The 23,053-nt window shown below is 34.1% G+C and overlaps 2 protein-coding genes across 4 annotated transcripts; both read left to right on the top strand.

The window, feature by feature from the left end:
• The first annotated feature begins 4,807 nt into the window (after window positions 1–4,807).
• On the top strand, window positions 4,808–6,128 carry LOC110669861 (histone H4). Of its 2 annotated transcripts, none has more exons than XM_021831701.2 (2): window positions 4,808–4,962; window positions 5,593–6,128. In XM_021831701.2, exon 2 carries the CDS (start codon window positions 5,606–5,608, stop codon window positions 5,915–5,917), a length of 312 nt encoding a protein of 103 aa, XP_021687393.1. In that variant the 5' UTR covers window positions 4,808–4,962; window positions 5,593–5,605; the 3' UTR covers window positions 5,918–6,128. The 2 variants fall into 2 exon arrangements, with proteins under 2 accessions (XP_021687393.1, XP_021687392.1); XM_021831700.2 differs by having other exon boundaries at window positions 4,809–4,962; window positions 5,587–6,128.
• Window positions 6,129–15,864: 9,736 nt separating this feature from the next.
• LOC110669871 (uncharacterized) lies at window positions 15,865–22,220 on the top strand. 2 transcript variants are annotated; one of them, XM_058133494.1, is made up of 5 exons: window positions 15,865–15,964; window positions 16,628–16,850; window positions 16,947–17,342; window positions 17,726–20,439; window positions 20,536–22,220. In XM_058133494.1, exons 2-5 carry the CDS (start codon window positions 16,827–16,829, stop codon window positions 21,842–21,844), a joined length of 4,443 nt encoding a protein of 1,480 aa, XP_057989477.1. In that variant the 5' UTR covers window positions 15,865–15,964; window positions 16,628–16,826; the 3' UTR covers window positions 21,845–22,220. The 2 variants fall into 2 exon arrangements, with proteins under 2 accessions (XP_057989477.1, XP_057989478.1); XM_058133495.1 differs by lacking the exon at window positions 15,865–15,964 and having other exon boundaries at window positions 16,056–16,850.
• Window positions 22,221–23,053: the final 833 nt, after the last annotated feature.

Genomic DNA, 23,053 nt, shown 5'->3' with positions numbered 1-23,053 from the left:
TCATGCATGATGCCATAAGTGTATAATTAATAAATTAATTAATTAATTTTTTTTATGGTCTTCCATAAGCCAAAATGGATAAAAGAAAAGAAAAGAAAAAAAAAATAAAAACCTCATCTTCTTCCCATTCTTGCCGCCACCCATCCCTCTCCCAAACTCTCTCACAAAACATCATGAAAGCTCATTTTTGAGGTTGAAGAACCCAAAACCCAACCATGAAAAATTGTCCTACCATAACTAGATGTTGTTTGGGCAACTAGGAAAGAGGATTCAAGGAAAAGAAAGAAGGAAAATTTGAAGAAAAGGAGGAAGAAAATTCTACTCAAGGTTAGTGCTATAAACTTCAACTTTTTTTTGGTTAATTAGTATTAGTATGGCATTAAGAGCTTGTAAATAACCTTAAAATGAAATAAAATATGGGGGGAGGACCAAACTGAATTTTTGGCCAGCTTGAAGAAGGGACATAATTTGTATGGTTTGATGCATTAGATTGAGTTTAAAAGCCTTAATTAGTTGAATGATTATAGTTTGGAACTTTGAAATTGCTAATGGTAATTGGGTAGTGAGATTAGAGTTTGGAGGCCTAGGGTTTTGAGGTAAATTTTGGAGAAATGCATAAATGATGACTTTGACCTATTGTGAAGTGAAAAATGGTCAATAATGACCAAAGGAGATGTGTGGGAATTGTTGGAATGGAAGTCAAATTCGTAGGGTAAATGGTCATGCTGCTGGCAGCATCACCAAGTCAACTTTGAAGGACCAAAACTGAAATTTTATAAGTCCAATTGATATGGTACCAATTGGGGATGAAAATAAACATAAAATGACACAATTTTCATTTAGGAACCATGCCCAAAAAGTGACCAAAACTTAGTGAACTAATTGACCAAAGTTGCATAAGAGCAGGCTGCCACTGTACAAACTGACCAAATGAACAGTGTTTGTTCATTTGGTCATAACTCGAGCTAAGCAGATCAAATTGACCTGAAATTTTATCAGTGATTAGATGAGATATAGACCTAAAACTTTCATGAAGAATACAAGTCCAAATTCTGCCAGCAACCAAGCCATTTGGCCACCCCAAGTTGGTGACCCAAATCTGCCAGCACCAAACTTTGCCCAGAAAATCTGGGTTATTTTCCATCCAGCAGCCCTGATTCAAAGGGCCATAACTTGAGCTACAAAACTCCAATTGGGGTGATTCAAAAAGGAGAATAAATTTAAGACATTAAGGAACATTTTCTATGAATGAAGTTTTGCCAAATTCCAACAGTAGATTGACCAATGGAACAGTGTAACTTGGAGCACCAAAACTGAAAATTTGACAATTTTGCTTGAAGGACTTAAGCTTTGAGAAAATGACTAAAACCAACAAATTTAAAGACCAAAATGTGGTATGTGGGTGAAGTTGGAGTTCCCATACCTATTAAGCCTTAAAAAGTCAACAATTTGACTTGAATAGTGTAGTGAATAGTAACCCAAAACACAAAAACTTCGAAAACGTCGAATTTAACGCAATAAAACTAGTAAAAATGAAGTTAAATTTATTTTTGGAGTTATACTAAGTTATGGTATTGAAACACTGTGAAACTGTGTGTTTCAGCTGAAAAAGACTTGGAAACTCAAAGAGACTAAGTTAAGGCCTAAAGGCGACTCACGTCAGGTTTGTGCACAATAATAATTGTTTAAATATTTTAATCTCAAAAATTTGACTTCTTTGATTAATTATGTACTGTGTTGCCATTTTATGATCGCAAATATGACTTTGGAAATTGATTAGATTTTTCATAAATTATTTGAATAAATTGTTTTGAATTGATTTTATGCTCACACTTAGCATGACAGTATCACATTATTCCTCCTCCATTTATGGGGTTGAGATCGTTTATTTTCCTCCCTCTCTGGCTTGCCAGTTGAGGTTGAGATCGGATGAGTACTCATTAGCTAGCTAGCCACCTCCCTCATTGATTTCGATTAATGGGGTTGAGATTGCTTTGTCGTGGTGTACAACACGGCATTGATCGAAAATTTTGTGTCATGGCTTAAGTTGTGTATGACTTTGGCAACACTGTGTTTATGAAATTGTTTGACTAAATTGTGTGATTATGAGCTTTGTTAATTTGAGAAATATTTAAATTGTGTTTCACCAATGAATGATTTATGTATTGCATTTTAAATTTTTATTGTGCACCACTGAGTATTTTTATACTCAGCGATAGCTTATTTTGCTGTCGCAGATAAGAGCAAAGAAAAAACAGCGGAGTGAGCTGCTACTGAGCTGAAGATCACACCAATCATTTGTACGGGTATTATTTTATTCCGTTGTAACTAATTTTGATGTAAATATAGAAATGTTGTATGTATCAATGTAGTTGAGCAGTTGTAAATAAATTGTAATAATATTATTTTGGATTTTCTTCTGTAAATTAAATATTTGTACATGTGAATTTTATGTTTTATGCTTTGTGATTGGAGATGTTAAATATTTTGTGATGATAAATCTTGATTTATATTGTGAAATTATTTTGAAGTGTGTTGAATTGAGTTGATTGAGATTTATTGAAGGTTGGGAGTTGTGAAAAACTTTTGGAAGTGTTTTTTTTAGGTATTTGAAGAACTGTTTTCTCCAATTTCAAACGGAACTCTGTCAAAATTTTTTTAAAATTTGCGGCAAAATTTAAATGGTTTTTAATTCCTACCAAAATGCTCACTACTTTCAAAATGTAAGAAAATTATTTTAAAATCCCTTGTAGGGTACTTAATGAATTATCGGTAGGTGAAGTTCGGTAGTTCATTAAGTATTCTATGGGATCATGTTATGCCTTATGGAGGGGTAATGTGTGACAGTGTGTGTGTGTATATAGATATATATATATCTACACCTATGTCATTGAGTTTATTATAATTGTCATTAATGTATTAATATCATATAATATATTATATTTATATTACATAGTAATCTTTTTAATTAAATCATAATACTATTGAGTTTAGTTAGGTGTCATAATATTAGATTGTGTGTATTTTTGGTTGGCTAGCAAGCTAACATGTGGGGCCCAAATGAGCTCCTTAGTATTTTTTTTAATTTTAAATTTGTTTTAATTAAGATTTAATATATTTTAATTATAACTAATTTAATTTTTAATTTACTTTTATTTAAATTAAATTTTATTTTAATATAATAATATTAACGAGTTCGAGTCGAGCTCGAATCAGAGCTCAACTAGTTTATAGACGAGTCAAGCTAGTTTATAGACGAGTCAAGCTCGAACTTTATTTATTTATATTACAAATAAGTTTGATACGAGTTGAGTTTAAATCGAACTCAAGTTTAATATATATATATATATATATCGAGCCGAACTCGAGCTTGGATATTAAAGCTATAATCGAGCTCGAGCTTGGAAAAAAATATAACGAGCAAAGCTTGAACTATTCAAAGCTCGGCTCGATTTGTTTACACCCCTAAGTGTTAGATATTTACTGATATAGTAGATATGCATTGACATGACAATGACATGACAAGTATGATGCTGATGTGGTATGATATGAACGCCACGTCAGTAACAAATTTTAAAGGCTAAAAGTTCAAAAATATATGATACTTAAGTTTGCTTTACGGTTTGATTTATAAATAAATTTTTAAATATTATAATTATTTTTAATCATTTTTCCTTTGTGTCTCTCTCTTAAAGATGGAGTGAGAGAGACAGAGATAGAGAGAGATCCAAATAAGAAGAGAGAGAGGGTGAAAGAGATGGATAGAGAGAGAGACCTAAATAGAAAGAGAGATAGCGAAAGACATTGATAGAGAGAAACAAAGTGTGTGAGAGAGAGAGAAAATAGTAAAGAGATTAAAATAATTATAATATTTAAGGACTTATTTGTAAAAAAATATAAGAATTTATTTATAAATCAAAAGTAAAATACATTTAAATATAATGTACTTTCAAACTTTTAACATTCAAGGTCTAATTTTTTTTTTTTTTAAGGAACATATGTTTTCAGCATTTGGCACATAAGATATATTTGTTTTAACCTTTTACATTTAAAATAATAATAATAATAATAAAATGTTGACGTGGCACTAACTTATGGTTGACATAATGTTGATGTCATGCCACAGCATCCCTATTTCAACGCATATCTGTTATATCAATAAATATTTAATTTTGTTAGTATTTTATCCCTTAAGTGTTAATAATATTAAACCACATGCCCTTATATAAAAAAAAAAACTTTAAATTTCTTTTAATAAAATGCATAAATCACAGGATATTTAAATGCATTTTTTTCTTTTTTTTTAAATAATTATCTCCAACTTCTTTGGTGGTGCTAATCCCAATTGCCATTTTCAGTTGATTTATTGGAAAAAAAATTTAAAATTTTTAGACTTTAGATGATTGTAATTATTTTTATCTTATAGCTAAAATTTAATTATTTATCACAAGCAAAAAAATTAAATTAAATTCAATAAAATAACCATAAATTACAATATGATCTCAAAAATTTTGTTTGATTAATAAAATAGTTTATTAATTTAAATTTTATATTTAATTTTTTATTTATAATATAAAATATTTTTACAATATATAATATATTTTATATTATTTTTAATTAAAATTTTATATTAAAAATTGTTTTTATTAATTAAAATATATTTTAGTATAATAAATAATTCAAAAATTGCACAATAATAAAATCACAAAATAATTGCCACAGAACCAGAACGGCCACGCCATCAATCCGCATTGTCTAAAATGTCGAAATCTGTGCCGTCCAATAAACAACCAACGGTCCAAATTTCTCCTCAAAATCATCCGGCACGGATCCATACCTAAGTATCCCGGCCTTTGGTCTCTGTATAAATACCATCCGTGCCATCGTTCGGCCTTCTGACTGGATCAAGCAATCTCTTAATTCTCTCTGATTCGATTCACTGCTCAAATTTTCTCATATCAGGTGCCTAATCTTTACTTTCTCTCTACTAGTCTTCATTTTCCCTTTGCTTTTATGATTCATTGCTTCTTATGTTCATGCCTACTTCTTTTTTATATATGATTAATTTGCAAGTTTTATTTATTTATTTATTTATTATTATTATTTGCTTTGCTGAAGATGAAAATTGGGTCTTAGTTAGATATCTGTTATTAGTATTAAACAGGATTTTGATTGTGGTTCAAATTGTTAGATTTTGTCAACTTCATCTAATTTAACGAAATTTTGTTCGTTGAATTTGTTAATTCTACGTCGAGTATTTTGTGCATTTGTTTTCTGAGGTTATATTTAGATTAAGGTTTCATTCAAATCGGAAATTTGTTAATAATTTCGGTTAAATTTGCGTTATCGTCTTGTTGTTGCTTGGTTTGCTTCATTTTAACTGATAATTTGGCGTTCGGAGTAAAATCTCAGAACTAATAAGCAGCTGTTAGTTTCCCTTTTGTTATTTTAAATTGCCTTCGTTTCTGTAAATTTGGATTGCAATTGGGAACAAAACACTACCCTTGTAGCACAGATGAAAGAGTTTTATCATAAATTTCTTGGGTTTCGTTCAGTTTTAACTAATCCGTCTAATTAAATTTACAGATCCAGTTTCTGAACAAAAATGTCTGGGCGTGGCAAGGGAGGCAAGGGGCTGGGAAAGGGAGGAGCCAAGCGTCACCGCAAGGTCCTTCGCGATAACATCCAAGGCATCACAAAGCCAGCAATTCGCCGTTTGGCTCGCAGAGGTGGCGTGAAACGAATCAGTGGTCTGATCTACGAGGAGACCCGTGGAGTACTGAAGATCTTCCTTGAGAATGTGATCAGAGACGCTGTGACCTACACGGAACACGCCCGCCGCAAGACTGTAACAGCCATGGATGTGGTGTATGCACTGAAAAGGCAGGGCAGGACTCTTTATGGGTTTGGTGGTTAGGGCTTTTGATTTTGGATTGATAGTCTTGTTATCAAGAAATTGGGTAGTTAGGTGTTCTTATGCTTGCTATTGTTGTAAAGCAATCTAATGGGTCTGGTCTGCTTGTGGGTTTCTAGTTTCTACTGTAACTATGGTGGATTTGGGATGAAATGAAGTCGTTGTGTTTGATTCATTGATAATAAATTAAAATAAATAATAATAATTATATTTATTTTTATATGTAATAATAATTATATTATTTTAATAATAATTAATTATATTATGTAATATTAATATATTATATTAATTTTTTTATTTTTTTTATTACGTTATTAAATATAACATAAGGTGTTTTGGTAAATTTTAAAATAATAGTCAAAGATAATTATTTGTATCAATAAATTATTTTACAATTATTATATATATATATTTAAAAAAATAACTCTCTTCATTGCTTCACAACTTTGCACCAATAACCCATGATTTTATACTTCATTAGATATCTCATTAAAATAAAATTCTCACAAATTTTATCCCATAACCTTGATTTTAAAGCAACGTTGTGATCTAACATTTATAGCTAAATAGCCTTTAAGTATCTCTTTATTCCTATCTTGCAATGTTGGATGAAGTACTTGTTCATTCCTTGTCTTGAACGTTTCTACCCTCCCTTTGCATCCAATTATGACACATGAAGAATCTAATAATTATTTCTGTTTTTTTTATATGTAAATTTAATACAAATGATTATTGTTTTTGTTTTTGTTAACAAGCATGAATTAAAGATTTATTAAAAATTTATAATAAAAATATCAATAAAAAGGAAACTAATGCATTTACTTTGCTAAAAAAAAAAAATCCTAAGGAAAAAAAATATATGTTATACTAAATGATGTAGATATTTTTCAACAACTGAAATCACAGAGAAACACTATGCAACAGAAAGCATAAATGGTGAAAGGTATTCCCATTACATAATACGTTATTCTGAATTATCCGAATCTCATTCTTCTGTTACAAAAGCTTTTACCTCTGCAAATAATAGCTTGAGCAACAATTTTTGCCTTCGTAATTAATGATTTGAGCATCGAAGTTGCTATTACCAAGTCATCGGCCTTAAGATCTCTTGTACGCCCTTGTCCATCAACAAGAATCCAATTCAAGACTCAAAGCAGCAACATTACATTTAAGTGTATATATACTAGTTGATTTAAGAAATCAATATATTATAATTTTATATAAAGACGTGTCATATTTTTAAATATAATTTGTTATGATTTTAAATAATTTATTAATTCTAAATGAAATAAGTATATATGCTCAAATATAAATAAATAAATAAATAAAATTTAAAGATCTTGTTTTATATTCTTTACTCCACTAACTTTTATTCGTATATTACTTTAGTGAAGAGAGCCCGAAACGAACAAACTCATATGATGGACAACATAATTCTTGGCCGAGTAGCACCCTTTTTTATCCCAACAAAGAAGATCCAACACCCTTTTGAGAGGAGTCTGAAGCAAATGACTTCCCAATCCTACTTCCACCATTAAATGAGCCAAATTATCAGCAACTTTGTTAACTTCCCCTTAATGATGAAGCTGCACCCGCCAAGAATGACTCAAGAGCCTCCGATAATGAGCAATTAAGTTTATCAAGTGTAATTTTTGTTCACTTGCTAGAAAGCAACATGAAGAATGCCTCCGAATCCCACTCAAATTGGATTTTCCTCAAAACAAGAATCCTATATGATTGCAACCCTAACAACAATCTAAGCCTATTTGATGCTTATATAAGGAGATTAAATCTCCATGGTTATGTACACTATTTTTTCTAGTCAATTTTATAATTTATTTAATATCCATACTAACTTAAACATCGGAGAGATTATCTAAGCCAATTCATCTATGTTATCTATAAACGTGAATCTCGTTTATTTGAATTTTAAGAAATATTTAAAAATTTATAAATGTATTATAGCTCAATGGTATTGGAGTAGTTTCAAGGGTGAGGCCTCAAATGATCAAATTGTACCCAAAAAAAATATTTAAAAATTTTAAAACATATTGAATTTCAAATCTTTAAAAAGACAATTTATTTAATTAAATGAAATAGATAAATAAATAAATAAGTCTTGTAACGCCCTCACTAAAGATAGTCCGCACATTTTACTATTCTGACTACTAGTGTCTGGAACTACACTTAAATTATAGTGAGGAGGCATAAATTAATGAAATAAATATTAAAAAAATGTAGGAAAAATTTTGAGAAAATAAAATAAAATTTAGAGAATTTACTAATTGGTATAAAATAATAAAAATAACCCGATGAGCACCACGAAGGACATTTTGGTCATTTCACCTCTAGAGGTGAATTTTGACCTAAATGTTAAATTAAAATTACGAAATAAAATAATTAACATAAATTAAATTTAAGAATTTGAATTTGGAAAATGAGAAGAGAAAAGAAAAGAAAAGAAAATAAAATAAAGGAAAAGAAAAAAAAAGCTTATGGAAATTTTAAAATTTAAAGTACACAATAGAATATATATATATATATATATATATATATATACCCATTAGAAAACAAAAGCCACCAACTTCATCTTCTTATCCACTCTTTCTCTCTCTCTTCCTCTAGCACCCTTGTCCCCCATTTCCTCCATTGATATTCAAGCTTTCAAGCTTGATTTCCCAAGCTTCTACACATCAAAATCTTTAGCACCCTTCACAAAAAATACTCTCCACTCTATAAGGAAGTCATAGATACCCATAAGAAGCAAGAAAGTTGAGGTTTGGGAAGCTTAAGTAAGGTTAGTATACTAATCCCTCTTCTTCTCTTTATTAAACATGAAAAGCATATTTAGCCAAGTATAAATATCATTAAAACAAAAAGAAAATCTTGAGGAAAGAACCTTTGAATTTTTGGCAGCCATGGAACTTAATGTTTGTTGCTTTTAAGTGATGAAAAATGGTTCCATGAGAATGTGTGATGAGTTGAAATGTTTGGGTGTTTGAGTGTGTAGTGTTTATGAAAATTTAAAACTTTGAAAATTAGGGTTTGTGTAAATGCTTGAGGACTTGATGTAAATGTTGAAATTGACCTATTGAGTTAAAATTGTTGCTTATAGAAGTGTATTGCATACAAATTGAAGTAAGGAAGTTGAAGAAATTGAGATATTGAGAGTGTTCAATTTTCTACAGGTTTGGACTCAATGAGTCCAGTGGGTTTATTGACCCATAACTGAAAATGTGTGACTCCAATTAGTATGAAGCCAATTAGAGGTGAAAATAGACTCAAAATAGCCCATTTTTCATGAAGACACCATGCCCAAATTTTGCCAAAAGCATGACCAATTCTCTGCCCAAACCTGGATGACCAAACATTGAAACTTAGAAAATGACCAAATGAATAGTATGTGTTCATTTGGTCATAACTCTCTTTATACTGGTCCAAATGACCTAAAATTACATCAATGGAAAGCTTAGACATAGGGCTACACTTTTCATGAAGACCACTTGACCCAGTTTTACTTTTAACCAAATCAAATTGTTAGCACAAGTTGAGTCACTAAAACTGCCAACCCAGAAAATGACCAAATGAACACTACGCCATAAGTCTTTCTATACTAGTCCAAATAACCTAAAATTACATCAATGGAAAGCTTAGACATAGGGTTACACTTTTCATGAGGACCACTTGACCTAGTTTTGCTTTTAATCAAATCAAATTGTTTGCACAAATTGAGTCACTAAAACTGCCAACCCAGAAATTATCCAAAATACTGTTCCTTTAGTATGCTTGACTAGTTTTGGAAAAAATGCCATAACTTGGACTCCAAAGCTGCAAATTGAGTGAAACTAGTGTCAAAAGTTTTATAAGACATAGCACAATAATTTTTATGTTTTGACCAAGCTCTAGAAACCATTGCATCCTAGGGAAAATATTAGTCAAAGTTAGGAATTGAAATTTGGAAAATGTTAAGTTGAACCCATAATGCTATTTGATACCCGTGTGTTCATTTAGCCATATCTCCCACTAGAAAATTCCATTTGAGATGTGCTAATATGATCTGGAAACATGATTCTTAGGGCTACAATATTGATTTAGACACCTTTGCTAAATTCTAAGTGTAAATACCCTAAAAAGAGGGTCAAACATACTGCTCTGAAGTTTGGTTATTGCCTTTATAGGATTGAGAGTTCAGGTTAATACATTGACTATAACTTACTATACTAAGCTTGAAAAATTATGAAATTGTACTTGGGAGTCCCTAAGACATAGAGGAACATATCTTGTGAAGGAACCTGTCACGACCCAACCTATGGGTCGGACCGGCACTAGGACCTGGGCCAGCCTAAAGCCCCCGAGACCCTTAGTAAGCCTAACTATTCATTAACCCAATTCTAAGGCCCATTTGGGGCCAATTTCAAGAAACCAACAGGACAGAGTCCGGCCATAAAGTGGACCTTTCAACGGGGAGTTTTTGACTCACCCGACCTGTAAACACAATATACAATCCATTGGGGAGCTCAGCTCACCCTCCACATACTCATATCATCATAATAATAAATGGGAGCTCGGCTCCTCATCCAATCCATCAAACATGCATATAATAATAAGTTTACAGTCCAACATGAATATAATATTACAAGCCCAATTTAAATGAAGGTTTCTAACACATGCAGAAATTCTAGAAATTCATAGATTTACACAAATATTGATAAACGACCTGCGAGGGAGAAAAGCAGGTTAACCTCAAAAAAATATCCTCCTGTGGCCTGAAAAATATTGAACATGAGTGAGCGTTCGACTCAGAGAGTAAAATATCAATTTTAATCATAATCTCTATAACTATCTAAAACTAATGCACCCTGTAGAGTGAAATGCAACATCAACAACATTTTCACATCATAACATTAAAAAGGTAATTTGGAGCACTCACACACCCTGTAGTATCAATCATAATATATGGGAGCTGATCCCTTATACAGCTCTCTTAAATCCAACCTGGTGCCAGCGAAGAACTCAAGCCGGACTTTCGCTTAATAAACCAAATCGGGGCTCCCAGCGAAGAACTCAAGCCGTGACTACCCCCCGAAGGATCGGGTCCCAGCGAAGAACTCAAGCCGTGACTACCCGTCCTATCCATAGTCCACACCACATCACACGCACGCCAACGCACGCACACTGCTCCAAATTACCACAGCAACATACATGGCACTTTCACAGTTATGAATGCAACATAAATTGTGCCTAAAGTTTATCTACATAGATATATGCATATAAGTGATGCATGGGCATACTTGAACATATAATAATAGTGAAATTACAATTAAAATTAATATTTACTCACAGACTGGACAACGGTCACTGTGGCGGCTGGGCGGAGGAAGAAGGCTGTCCCGGCTCACCTGACAATTACATTACAATTATTTAATACAAATGACTCCATACAAATCAAGAAAAGACCAAGTACGTCCTAAGTCGTGCCGAAAATCCGGTAGAGTTTCCCCTATACCTAGGACCTACCCAACCTGCAAAAGGACTTAAAACACACTTCTATATTCGCAACTCATATATCCACCATTCAATCACATCACACAGCCCCTCCTGGGCTCATCAAAGCAATCATTCATCACAATATGTAAAATTTCAATTTAGTCCTTATAATTGATCATTTTTGCAAAAACTGCCCAAACAAGCTCTAAAAATTCTAAAACATTGCCCCGCGGTCCTTAGCAATATTACTAGGCTATTGCAAAAAGAATCATAATTTTATGAGCTACCACAAATATTTTATGGATTTTTAATCCTATTTAAGCACTAGAAAATTACGAAAAAGCAAGGTTCGGGTTTACCTTTGCCGATTCCGACTTCGGGGACGCGCTCGGAACGTCTGACAATGGGGGGTAGCCAAAACCTCGATCCAATTCGGAGACTTTTCCAGAACGGTGCATGCGGCGAAAATTCACCGGCCGGACAAGCGCCGAATTTTCGCGAATTGAGGATACCTACACGAAGCCCACAACACGGGGGTTAGTACATAAATTTTTCAGAATTTTCTAAGCTCATTAAATGCTCGAAAAAATACTGCGAAGTTCCGTGGGACCCATCGAAAAACGGTGTCGAAAAAATTCGAAATTTATGTCGCCGCGAAGCTCTCGATGAGTGGAGCGCTCTGGTACTCTCGGTTTTCTCGTGGGGTTCACGGTTTGTGAGAAATCTAGCCCAAAAGTCAAAATGGGCTAAAAACTTCCCGGGCAAAAATTGGACAAACCACTCGATGGATTTCGGTGTTCTTGGTGTCTATGGAAAGCTCTCGTCGAGTAGATGAGTTTAGACACAAGACCTGGTTCGATTGGTGGCCGAATCGGCCGGATTTCGGCAGGGAAGATGAAAAGCTGCGCGCGCGAGGGAGGAGAGTTCGCGAGCGGCCGTGGCCGGAAGGCCGGGGTCGCGATCGTGAGGTGGGGAGGCAGGCGGTGGTCGTGGCCGGCGAGGAGAGAGAAAACGGGAGGAAGAGAGAAGGAGGAGGGGACGCGCGCGGGAGGAAGAAAAAGGGGAGGGAGCCGGTCCGATTCGACCGGTCCGATCCGGTCCGGTTCGATTCGGCCGGTTCGATTCGAAATACAAAATTTTGAATTTTTACTCTGCCTCGGGACCGAAAACGAGGTCCAAAAATTCCGAAAAAATTTCAGAAAACTCAGAAAAATACGTAGACTCCAAATATATATTTAGTTTTGCCACGTGATCTATAAATTAATTTTTAAAAATCATCAAAGTTTATATTTTCGGAAAATCGAACCCGATTTTTAAAATCCGAAAAATCTCAAAAAAATTTCCTAAAATTTAAATAAAATTAAAATACCAAAAATGCTCATAAAATTTAAAATTTTAGGGTGTTATAGAACCTAAGTCTAAAAATGACCATAAAATAATCAAATGACTGGTCAAATTTTATTGACTAGGAATTATAAATTCTGGACAGCTTAGAGGCAAAGGGACCAATTATGGTATTTTGACCATAACTTGAGTTCTATAACCCGAAATTCAGTGATTCAAAAACTGAAATTCAAGTTTAAACATAAAGGAACAATTGTTATGAAGGAAGTGTGACTAAATAGAGATCTTAACCTAGTCAAATTCCTAAATGAAGATAACACATCAATATGAACCTAAAGAAAGGTTCATGAGAAAAATGCTATATATGATAATTAAAATACTCATAAGAATAATTAAATATTAAAAATGATATGAATATGTAAATTGGGACTAATGTCCTATTAATATGAAATTAATGGTACAATAAACAGTACTAAAAAACAGTAACAGTGAATAGTGCTAAAATAATTAAAAATGTTTAATTACCTATAGTATACCTAGATTTATTTATTTAATTTGGATAAATTGATATACCAATTAGGGACTACAGATAGCAGTACTGCCTACCGAGAAAATCATAAACTGGCAAAATATGTCCGGTATGATTGTTCTACATGCTATATACCTACTCACTGGCCATTGTGCCTACTTTATTTCTGGCTTTACAAGCTTGATAGCGGGTCTCGTGCCCAACAGACGTATACTTGATAGACATACAGCTGTCTAACCAGTATACACCCGTGCATCCAGCTTTTATAATTTGTTATAGGTTTCTTGGGCACTGATAAAAATTAATTAAGACTTAAAATATAATAAGTAATCATAAAAGATCCCGATAATGTTAATTGCTTCCAAAGAGCAATAAAAAAGTAAAAGATCCAGAAATTATGATTTGCATATATTATTTCAATTGTTAAATTATTGTCATTATATTTATGCACCACTAAGCGTTATGCTTAGCGCGTTGGCTTTCCATCGCGTAGGTACTGGAGATCAGTCCCAGCAGCCACAGTAGCAGCAGTAGTAGTGTTCACACAGAGACCGATCAGATCTGTCAGTATTTACTAGTCACCTCTACAGTTGTATTTTGGTAGGGCCCATGTATAGACTAGTATTTTGGTTCATTATGTTTAGTCATGATGTAATTACTAATTTATGATATATTTCATTTTGGACTTGAAATTAAACTTGAGATTGAAATGAAAACTTATAATTTATTATCTATGAATTTCCATATGAATGCAATAGATGATACTTCATTTTGAGATCTCATAAATAGTTGTGAATGATATGATAAAAGAGAATATGATATGGAAATATGTGAGATGACTATGAATATATTAACAAGTGATAGTGGAACCCGCCAGATGCTAATAAAACAGGAGAGACTCTGTTCGAGTCTCCACAGAAATAAGCTATAAAAAAATTTAAAAAAAATTATACACATAGAATACATGTTTTAAATGACATCAAAAGTTTACAATAGATATGATAAAACAAGATAGAGTACTCCGACATCGAATGTGACACTTCTTGCTCAGCTATACAGTAGACGAGTAAGGGGCGTCACAAGTCTAGATGGAGATATAATTAAAATAAAGAGTCTTTTAATATAGGTTTGAACTCATAAATGAATTTAATAACCATTAGATTAATTTTTTATTTTGAGACTTATATAAAATGTATATAATAAATGTATAAATTTACATGTAAATATTTAATTTAATAATCGTTAAACTCATTTCTATAAAAAATTCGAACTCTCCATAACCGCTACTAAAATAAAAGCTCATGATCTTAAATAAAAACAAGTACATACTAATTAATGGCTAGGAGTTCATCTAAAATGACATAATGATCCCCACTTGTTGCGGCACCAATAGAAAGCCTGATAGCAAAATTCATGTAAAATGTATATAATAAATGCATAAATTTATATATAAATATTTAATTTAACGGTAATTAAATTTATTTTTATAAGAGTTTGAACTTCTATAATAAAAGCTTATGACATTAAATAAAAACAAGTAAATAATAATTAATAGCTAGGAGTTAAGTCTAAAATGACAAAATAATTCCTACTTGCTGCGGCTCCAATGGAAAGCGTGAGGTGAGATTTATGTAAAATGTATATAATAAAAGCATGAATTTACATGTATATATTTAATTTAATAATCATTAAACTTAATTTTATAAGAATTCGAAATTTCTATAACCGACTCTTAAAATAAAAATTCATGACCTTAAATAAAAACAAGTAAATAATAATTAACGGCTAGAGCCACGTCTAAAATGACAAAATAATTTCCATTTGCTTTGACTCTAATAGAAAGCATGAGATTGAGATTTATGTAAAGTATATATAATAAATATATAAATTTATATATAAATATTTAATTTAATAATTATTAAACTTATTTTTATAAAAATTCAAAATTTTCATAATGGGATCTTAAAGTAAAAGCTCATGATTTTAAATAAAAATAAATAAAAAATAATTATTAGCTAGAGCTATGTCTAAAATGACAAAATAATTCTCACTTATTGTAGCTCCAATAAAAAAATATTTATATGTAAATATTTATATAAAGTATATTAAATATTTATATGTAAATATTTAATATAAAATATTTATATGTCAAGATTTATGCAAAGTATATAAAATATTTATATATAAATATTTAATATAAAATATTTATATTTAAATATTTAATTTAATAATTATTAAAATTATTTTTATAAGAGTTTAAATTTTCTATGGTGAGCTCTTAAAATAAAAGCTCATAATATTAAATAAAAATAAATAAATAATAATTAATGGGTGCAGCTACGTCTAAAATGACAGAATAATTCCCACTTGCTCTGATAGAAAGCGTGAGAGGAAGCCGAGAAATTCACGACATGACCAAAAAAAAAAAAGTCAAATATAATAATGGGACGGCAAAAACTAAAATTAAAAATAAAAAATATTAAAAATCTCAATTATTTGAGGGAAGGAGGGGAGATGCTTTCTCTGCCTCCAACCCTAAGCCCACTGCCAATATAAGGAACCTCCTCTTCTGATTACCATATCTTGTCTCTCTCTCTCTCTCTCTCTCTGTTTTTTCCTTGAATTTGCAGATACTCTCTTCTCTCTCTCTCTCTCTCTCTCTCTTTAAAAGTAGGTTTTTCCCTGATCAGGTAATTTCTTTCTGTATTCCGATTTGGGTTGATTGTGTTCCGATTCTGATTTCCCATTTTGGTCAACGTGTTTTAGCTGCTTCTTGAAATGTTTTCTTCTTCTTCTTTTTTTTTTTTAATTTTTTGATGGGTTTTTGTGGTTGTTTGTAATCGAATATAATCAGATGATCAGAGTTTCTTCTCTGAAAAAGGAGCTTTTGTTTTCTGCTATCTTGGTTATAATAATTAAAATCTTTTGTTTTTTTTTAGATTATTGGTTTTTTTTGGTTGTGGATTTAAATTCTGCTTTGTAGGGTTTTGGAAACTGATGGAGCTTATTTTGCTTGATTGGATCTCCGATAGATTTTCTTTTTTAGTTATGTCTTAGATGATTTGTTTCGTTTTAATTCACTGCCAGTTTTGTTTTTACCCTGATAATCTTTGGTGTTCTATACCTATTTGGACTTGTTCTTTGTCTCTCCTGGGCCATCGCTTGATCGTTTAGAATTAGATTGAGAAATTGTTACTGGATACTATAAAATGGGTTTGCTTTATCTGATAGTAAATCGAAACTCTCCCTTTCTTTGTATGCTTTTCTTATGCCTGTTTGACTTTCAGTTTTCATCTTGAATGAACTGAGAAGAGCATAGATCTATTTGCTTTACGTTTATGGTTTGCCTGCAGGTTGATCGTTTACTGAAAGACTGTCAGAAATTGTCTGATCTTCATTGCCTAGCTGAGCACAGTTGTAAACCTGGTTTTGAATTAATATTGTCGAGGTGTGATTGAGAAGCTACTTAAGAGATATTTTGGAGGAACTTATATTGATTCATTTGTCTGGTAAGGCATCAAGAAGGGTAATACAGTGGCAGAATCTGGAGGCATGCCTGTATCAGGAAACGAGGAGGTGTTTATTTTCTCTCTGAGTTACTAAGATTATAAAATATTCATATTGTTTGCTTTGTGCAATTTGCATATTGATTAATTAATCTTCCATTGTCAGACTGCTGTTAAATCCCTTGGTGGGCAGTCTAGTCTTAATATTGCAGGTGTTCCTATGAAGAAAAGGAGATTCATTTGGCCTCCTTCACCTACCCCTGAAGAACAATCTTCACTTCCTGTAGAAAATGATTCTCTAGAGAAAGAACGTATTGGCCCATCTCGGGATTCTGAATTTGTAAATACTAGTGTTGCAGCAAGTTCTTCTGTCTTATCTGATTCGAACAAGAATCTTGTTCCTGAGGAAAATAAGAAACCTGCCGAGAATAATTTTCTGACAAATAATATTAACCTCTCAAGATATAGAATTGAAGAACCAAGCGCGGCTCTGTCCGATTCTTTGGCTAAGTTTGATGATGACGAGATGCTTGTGGCAGCAGAAAAATCGGCTAACATTATGGTAAAATCAGCAAAAACTGAGTTCACTTTAGCTTGCAGTAAATCTGCTAACTTTTTGGTAAAATGATTGTATTTTTTTTTTGTTCTGCAATAAAGTTTATTTCAATGCTTGCTTTAATTTTTTTGGGTGCTTCCTGTAAATGTTTCATTTTCCTGTGTGTTTTTGGGTGTGCATTACAATTTCTTTTGCTGTTTTTCTTAATGTTCTTAAATGATATTTTTTTAGTTTGTTGATGTAATTGTGGTTTGTGGGTTTGAAAATTGAGTTCTTTCTGGTGATGGCTTTTGAAGCTCATTTTGTTTTTGGATATTTGTACTCTCTAGATCTGTTTATTCACTATGATTGCTTCCTTGAATATTAATTTATTAGTTTTCTATTGGCAGACTGGGGTTAAACCCCTTGGTGGTGTTCCTGTGAAGAAAAGGAGGTTCATTCTTCCTCCTTCACCTGCACGTGATGTTCAAACTTTACCTGCTGTGGGAAATGATTCTCTACAGAAGGAACATGGTAACTTGTCTCAGGAGTCAGCTCCTTCAAGTGCTTGTGTTGCAGGAAGTTCTTGCTTATCTGATGAAAACAAGAATTTTTTGCCCGAGGATAATAAGATGGTTCCTGAAAGCATTATGCTGAACAATACTATAAACCACTCAAGAGTTAAAATTGAAGAACCACACCATACAATGCATCCAGATTCTTTGGCCAAGCTTGACGACGCGGAGAAGCTTGTTGCAGCAGAAAAATCCACTAATATCCTGGTAAAATCAGCAGAAACTGAATTGAATTTAGTGCCAAATACAGCCCCTGCGTTTTATGTTAATAAAGAGATATTTAACCATCAAATAGCAGAAGGAAAGTGCAAAGAGAAATCTACAGTTTCTGGGAATCCTGAATTTTCATTAGGATTGAAGGATTACCATCGCTATGCTTTGGAGGGTCAAAGTCATGATGAGAATAGTTGTAATCATGGAAATGTAGAACCTGTTTCGTTGAATTTGTCTTTAAGCAACAGTGAAAGGAGTACCCAGTATAAAATGGATGATGTGCAGTCGAATACTGACAGTGCTAATATCTGTGCTGACAGATCAAATTGGGATTTGAATACTACAATGGATACTTGGGAAGATTCTGTGAGTGATATAGCTGTAGGTCAAGTAACTGCTGAGGGATCAGGGTCACACATGGTTGGTGTCTTACGTGATTTAGAGCCATCAAAATTAACAGGAATAGTTGGAACCGGTGTTTCTACTGAAAAGCAAATTATTGAGAGTGAGTGCAGATCTAGTTGTTCTAAAATATCTTCACAATCTGGCCAACAGCATAATTCTGAGGATTCTCTTCATTTGCGCCTTATTCCATCTTTTCTTTCTTTTAGCAGTCAGAAACCTTCTAGTTCATGCGCTAACAAAGACTCCCAGACTGCTATTCCTAATATTAGCTTCCCTAGAGGATTGTTATCAGCAGGCAACACGGTTAACTCTAGAACCATAAAATCTGAACCATTTGATGATAATAGCCTCAAACAGGATTCTAGCGGTACTAAAGCCAATCCAACAGTACCATTAGGTTTTAGACCAGTGTCAGTGAAGTGTGAATTAGTTGAGAAGCTTGCTCAAGATCCCCTCAAGGCATTAAATTTTAGCACTGTGAAACCAGTTGATGCTAAATCTATGAAATCTGAACCATTTCATGAGGGTAATTCAGAAACTCCAAAGACAGTAGATGGGACGTCACACCAATCTGATAAGCAGGTGCTACATGGTGAGGATACCGGAGGACAATCCACTTGTTCAACAAATGAACATATTCTACAAGGTCAGGACATAACAGGACAACCTACTTGTTCAACAAATAAACATGCACTGCAAGTTCAGGATACTGGAGGACAACCTACTTCTTCAATGCATGAACAGGTGCTGCAAGGTCACAGTAACATAACAAAACCTACTTGTTCGATAGGTTTCTCTGAGAATGGCAATGTGTCAGACAATTTAGGACGTAGCGAAGGTGATGGAGAAGCCCTTTTCAACAACAAGGCTCCTAAGGAATCATGTGAAAGTGTTGGGCAGCTTGCTCTAGAAATGGGTTCTCTGCCTGTAAGTCACAGTGGTGACGAAATTAATGATTCTGGTGCAGTGGATGTTGCTGTTGCTGAGAAGAAAAAAGTAAATGACTTTGACCAGTGCAAACTCAAAGTCATGAATGAACTTCCCTCTGATCCATACCGAAATGGTGAGGGTGCTGTAAGTGATGAGGAAAAGATTAATTTGTCAGGTGATATGTTAGAAGAAGACTTGTACGGCACTGAATATGAGTCTGATGGCAATTCTGTGCCCATGGATATAGAAGAAGACAGTCGAGTACAGGATGACTATGAAGATGGTGAGGTTAGGGAACCACAACTGCATGGTGTTGTAGAGAGTGCTATATGTGAGGAAAGAAAAGACTTTAGTCATAGTGATTCTGATGGTAAAAAGGTGGATTCTGCGGAGCTACATGCTGATGTTCATCCTACTTCATCCTATGTTGAAGGAAAGAAAACTAATGGAGAGGAACCTGTCGAGATCAGTAAAGATAGTGTTGAAGGATGTACTGTCATAATTCTTGATGGGAAACCCATTGATGTTGTTAATAAAGAGGTTTCTGGGAATGAACCATCAGCAGTTGAGATCTCGGTCAGTGGAGCTGATAAAAGGAAGGTAGTGAAGCCCATCAGAAGAAAATCACTCGACTTATCAGCAAATAAGGATGTGATGAAGGGCCTTGGAACTGAACAATCATTAGATCAAGCTAGTAGTGGAGGCCAAGGAACTTTGGTTGCTGTTGCTCAAGGAACAGATGAGAATGTCAAGACAAATGATGTGGAAAAAAATGATTCAGCATTACCCAAGGTGGAAACATCTGTAAATGCTGATGATGCAACTAAGGATGCCAATGGTGGAGCTAACCAGAGTAGGATTATAAACCTGTCTATAGCTTCTAACATGTCTTCTGCAGGTAAGATGAGATACATATCGGACAAGCCATTCTCATCTCTTCCTGGAAGAGAAAGATTACCTGATATACCTTTAGAGGGAGACAAACTACATCCTCGAGGGAGGTGATTATTTATCATCATTAATTGTCATTCTGTTTTTCTTTTTTGATGTGGCTTATGTTTTGTGTTATCTGATTTATTCATTTACAATTTATTCAGGGATGAAACTAATGAGGATTCCCGCAAGTTCTCAAGAGAAAGGTATCAAGATCAGTCATCGAGATACTCTAGATGGAATTATGTCCATGGTAGAGGGAGGCTTGCTAGTAGGATTGACTCTATGCGTAGTGATAGAGATTCTGAACGAGATTGCATTCCCAGGCATAAATATGCATCTGCTGTTGCTGGGTCAGAAGCTGAATTCATGAATTATAATATTGGACCAGATGGTGCATTTGTTGGTTCTGTTCGGGGAGGGAGAAAGCTATTGGAAGATGAGACATCAATTTTCCGTCATCTATCCTCAAGGAGGCGTTCCCCTGGAGGGAGAGATGGACCTGCATCACGTGGGCTTCCAATGGTTCGAAGGGTTCCAAGAAGCATTGGTGAAGACAATTCTGAAGTTGTTGGACTAAGGCACGCTGAGAAGATTATGAGGGGATTTCATGATGATGGTGAACAACATGCATATGCACGTCCGCAACCTCCCTACGAGGGATTAGATGGTCGCTTTGTACAAGGGTCTAGGAACTTTTCTTCTGTTCAGAGAAGGGGTCTTCCTCAAATGCATTCAAAATCTCCAATTAGATCTCGTTCTCCTGGTCCATGGTCATCTTCTAGGAGAAGATCTCCAGATGGGTTTGGTGGCCATCCAGAAATGCCCCACCGAAGATCACCAATTTACAGGATGGAGAGGATAAGATCACCTGATAACCCAGGATTTCCTGCAGAGAGGGTGCCTAGGAGGCATGGTTCCCCATCGTATTTGTCTCGACCTAATGATTTAAGGGAAATGGATCCTGGTCGGGATCATGGTCATCCAAGATCTATAATCTCTAATAGGAGCCCAACTGGCCGGGTTTTTCTCAGAAACAGTAGGAGATTCGGTGTTGCTGATCCTAGAGAAATGACAGAGAATGACGAGTTTTATGAGGGACCCATGCATCCTGGCCGGTTTCATGAGCTTGGTGACGATGGGAATGGTGAAGAGAGAAGGTTTGGTGAGAGACGAGCTCCTGTCCGTGCATTTAGGCCTCATTTTAATGGTGCTGATGGTGAAAATTTTCCTCTCGATACAGAGGATGGCCCTAGGTCCTTTAGGTTCTTCCCTGAAGATGATCCGAACTTTCATGAACGAACTAATTTGAGGGGAAGGGAATTTGACAGACGGATCAAGAACCGTCCAGGAAATGCACCTAGAAGACCAAGAAGCATTGAAGAACAGGAAGGAAATTACGGGCACGGAGGGCAGGTGTTGTATGACGATAATTTTGATGATATGTCACGAGTGAAGAGAAAAAGATTTTGACTGATTAATTTACATCTGCAATAAGCTAGATCCTGGACTGCTTATTGGATATGAGGAACTGGAAGGCAAATTTAGGTCTGGTAATTACAGCTGGATATAATAGCAAGTTGCTGTTCTGTTTATGGTTCTCAGCCAATTTGTGAGTGTGATATGGATGCTAGGTTGATTGAAGACCAAATACTACCAGATACTTGCAACTACTAGATTATGGATCTGTCTTGTACATACGTTGGATCTTTTCGTAACTTTTCTACCAGTTCCTTATTTGCTAATTCTCGATGTTAGCAGCACTTCATCAAAAGTTTCATTTGAGCAAGTTTTGTACTGTCATAATTATGGTGGCACTTTATATATTTTATGGGTCATTTTGGTGAAATCATTTTTTATATATTCTGTGGAGATTCTCAAGCTTCTCAAAGCTTCTTTAGCTTTTTGTGCTGATTATTGTGCTTAGTGGGGCAGAGCAGGTATGCTACAAGGAACTATTTGAACTTTGAACTAATTTCAAGCCATCAATGGAGCTTTGTTTTGATTCGATTCTTCACATTCGTTTTGTGATGTTGCAAAAGTGTGAATCCTTCAAATCATGTTGCCAAATTTGTGAAGTCAGCTGATACGGCTTTTGCAGGGGTGCTGAAGGCCAGAAGGTTTTATTAAGCACTCTCTCTCTCTCTCTCTCTCTCTCTCTCTCCTTTGTAATTTGCTTTAGTTGACACTAGAAATTTGCAGGTCCATTACTGCTTGTTAGCACTAGAGCATTTAGAACTGTTAGGTTCTGATGATGGCCAGTGGGCTGAGATAATTCAAGTGTGGAACTTTTAGATAGTTCCTTGTTGTGTTTTTGCATCCAAGGACCCAAGTTGTTTTACCTAATTTTGGTTTTAGCTGTTAAGATGTTGGCAATTTTGCTTTTGAAAGGTCCTTGCTCTTTGAAGAGACAATGGGCAATACATGCGTCTGGGAGTAGGCCTTCTTAGCTGTGACATTTTTCATTCTTTAATAGATTGAACACGTCACTGGCTATGATGATGGTTTCTGCAATCTCTGGATCTTTTCCACATTTTCCTGCAATTTTTGGATCTGTTCCACATTTGCCAATTGTTGAGTTTTGTCTTGGCATCTTATTCAGATATGTAAAAGGTTTACTATCTTCTCTTATTACTTTTAAGGGGAAACATCTATTGAAAATATTAGCCCGGTTCTTCATGC

Source organism: Hevea brasiliensis, chromosome 14, assembly GCF_030052815.1.
Source record: "Hevea brasiliensis isolate MT/VB/25A 57/8 chromosome 14, ASM3005281v1, whole genome shotgun sequence".
Classification (NCBI taxonomy): Eukaryota; Viridiplantae; Streptophyta; class Magnoliopsida; order Malpighiales; family Euphorbiaceae; genus Hevea; species Hevea brasiliensis.
The sequence above is the reverse complement of the archived record's forward strand: the minus strand, read 5'-3'. Positions and strand labels throughout refer to the sequence as shown.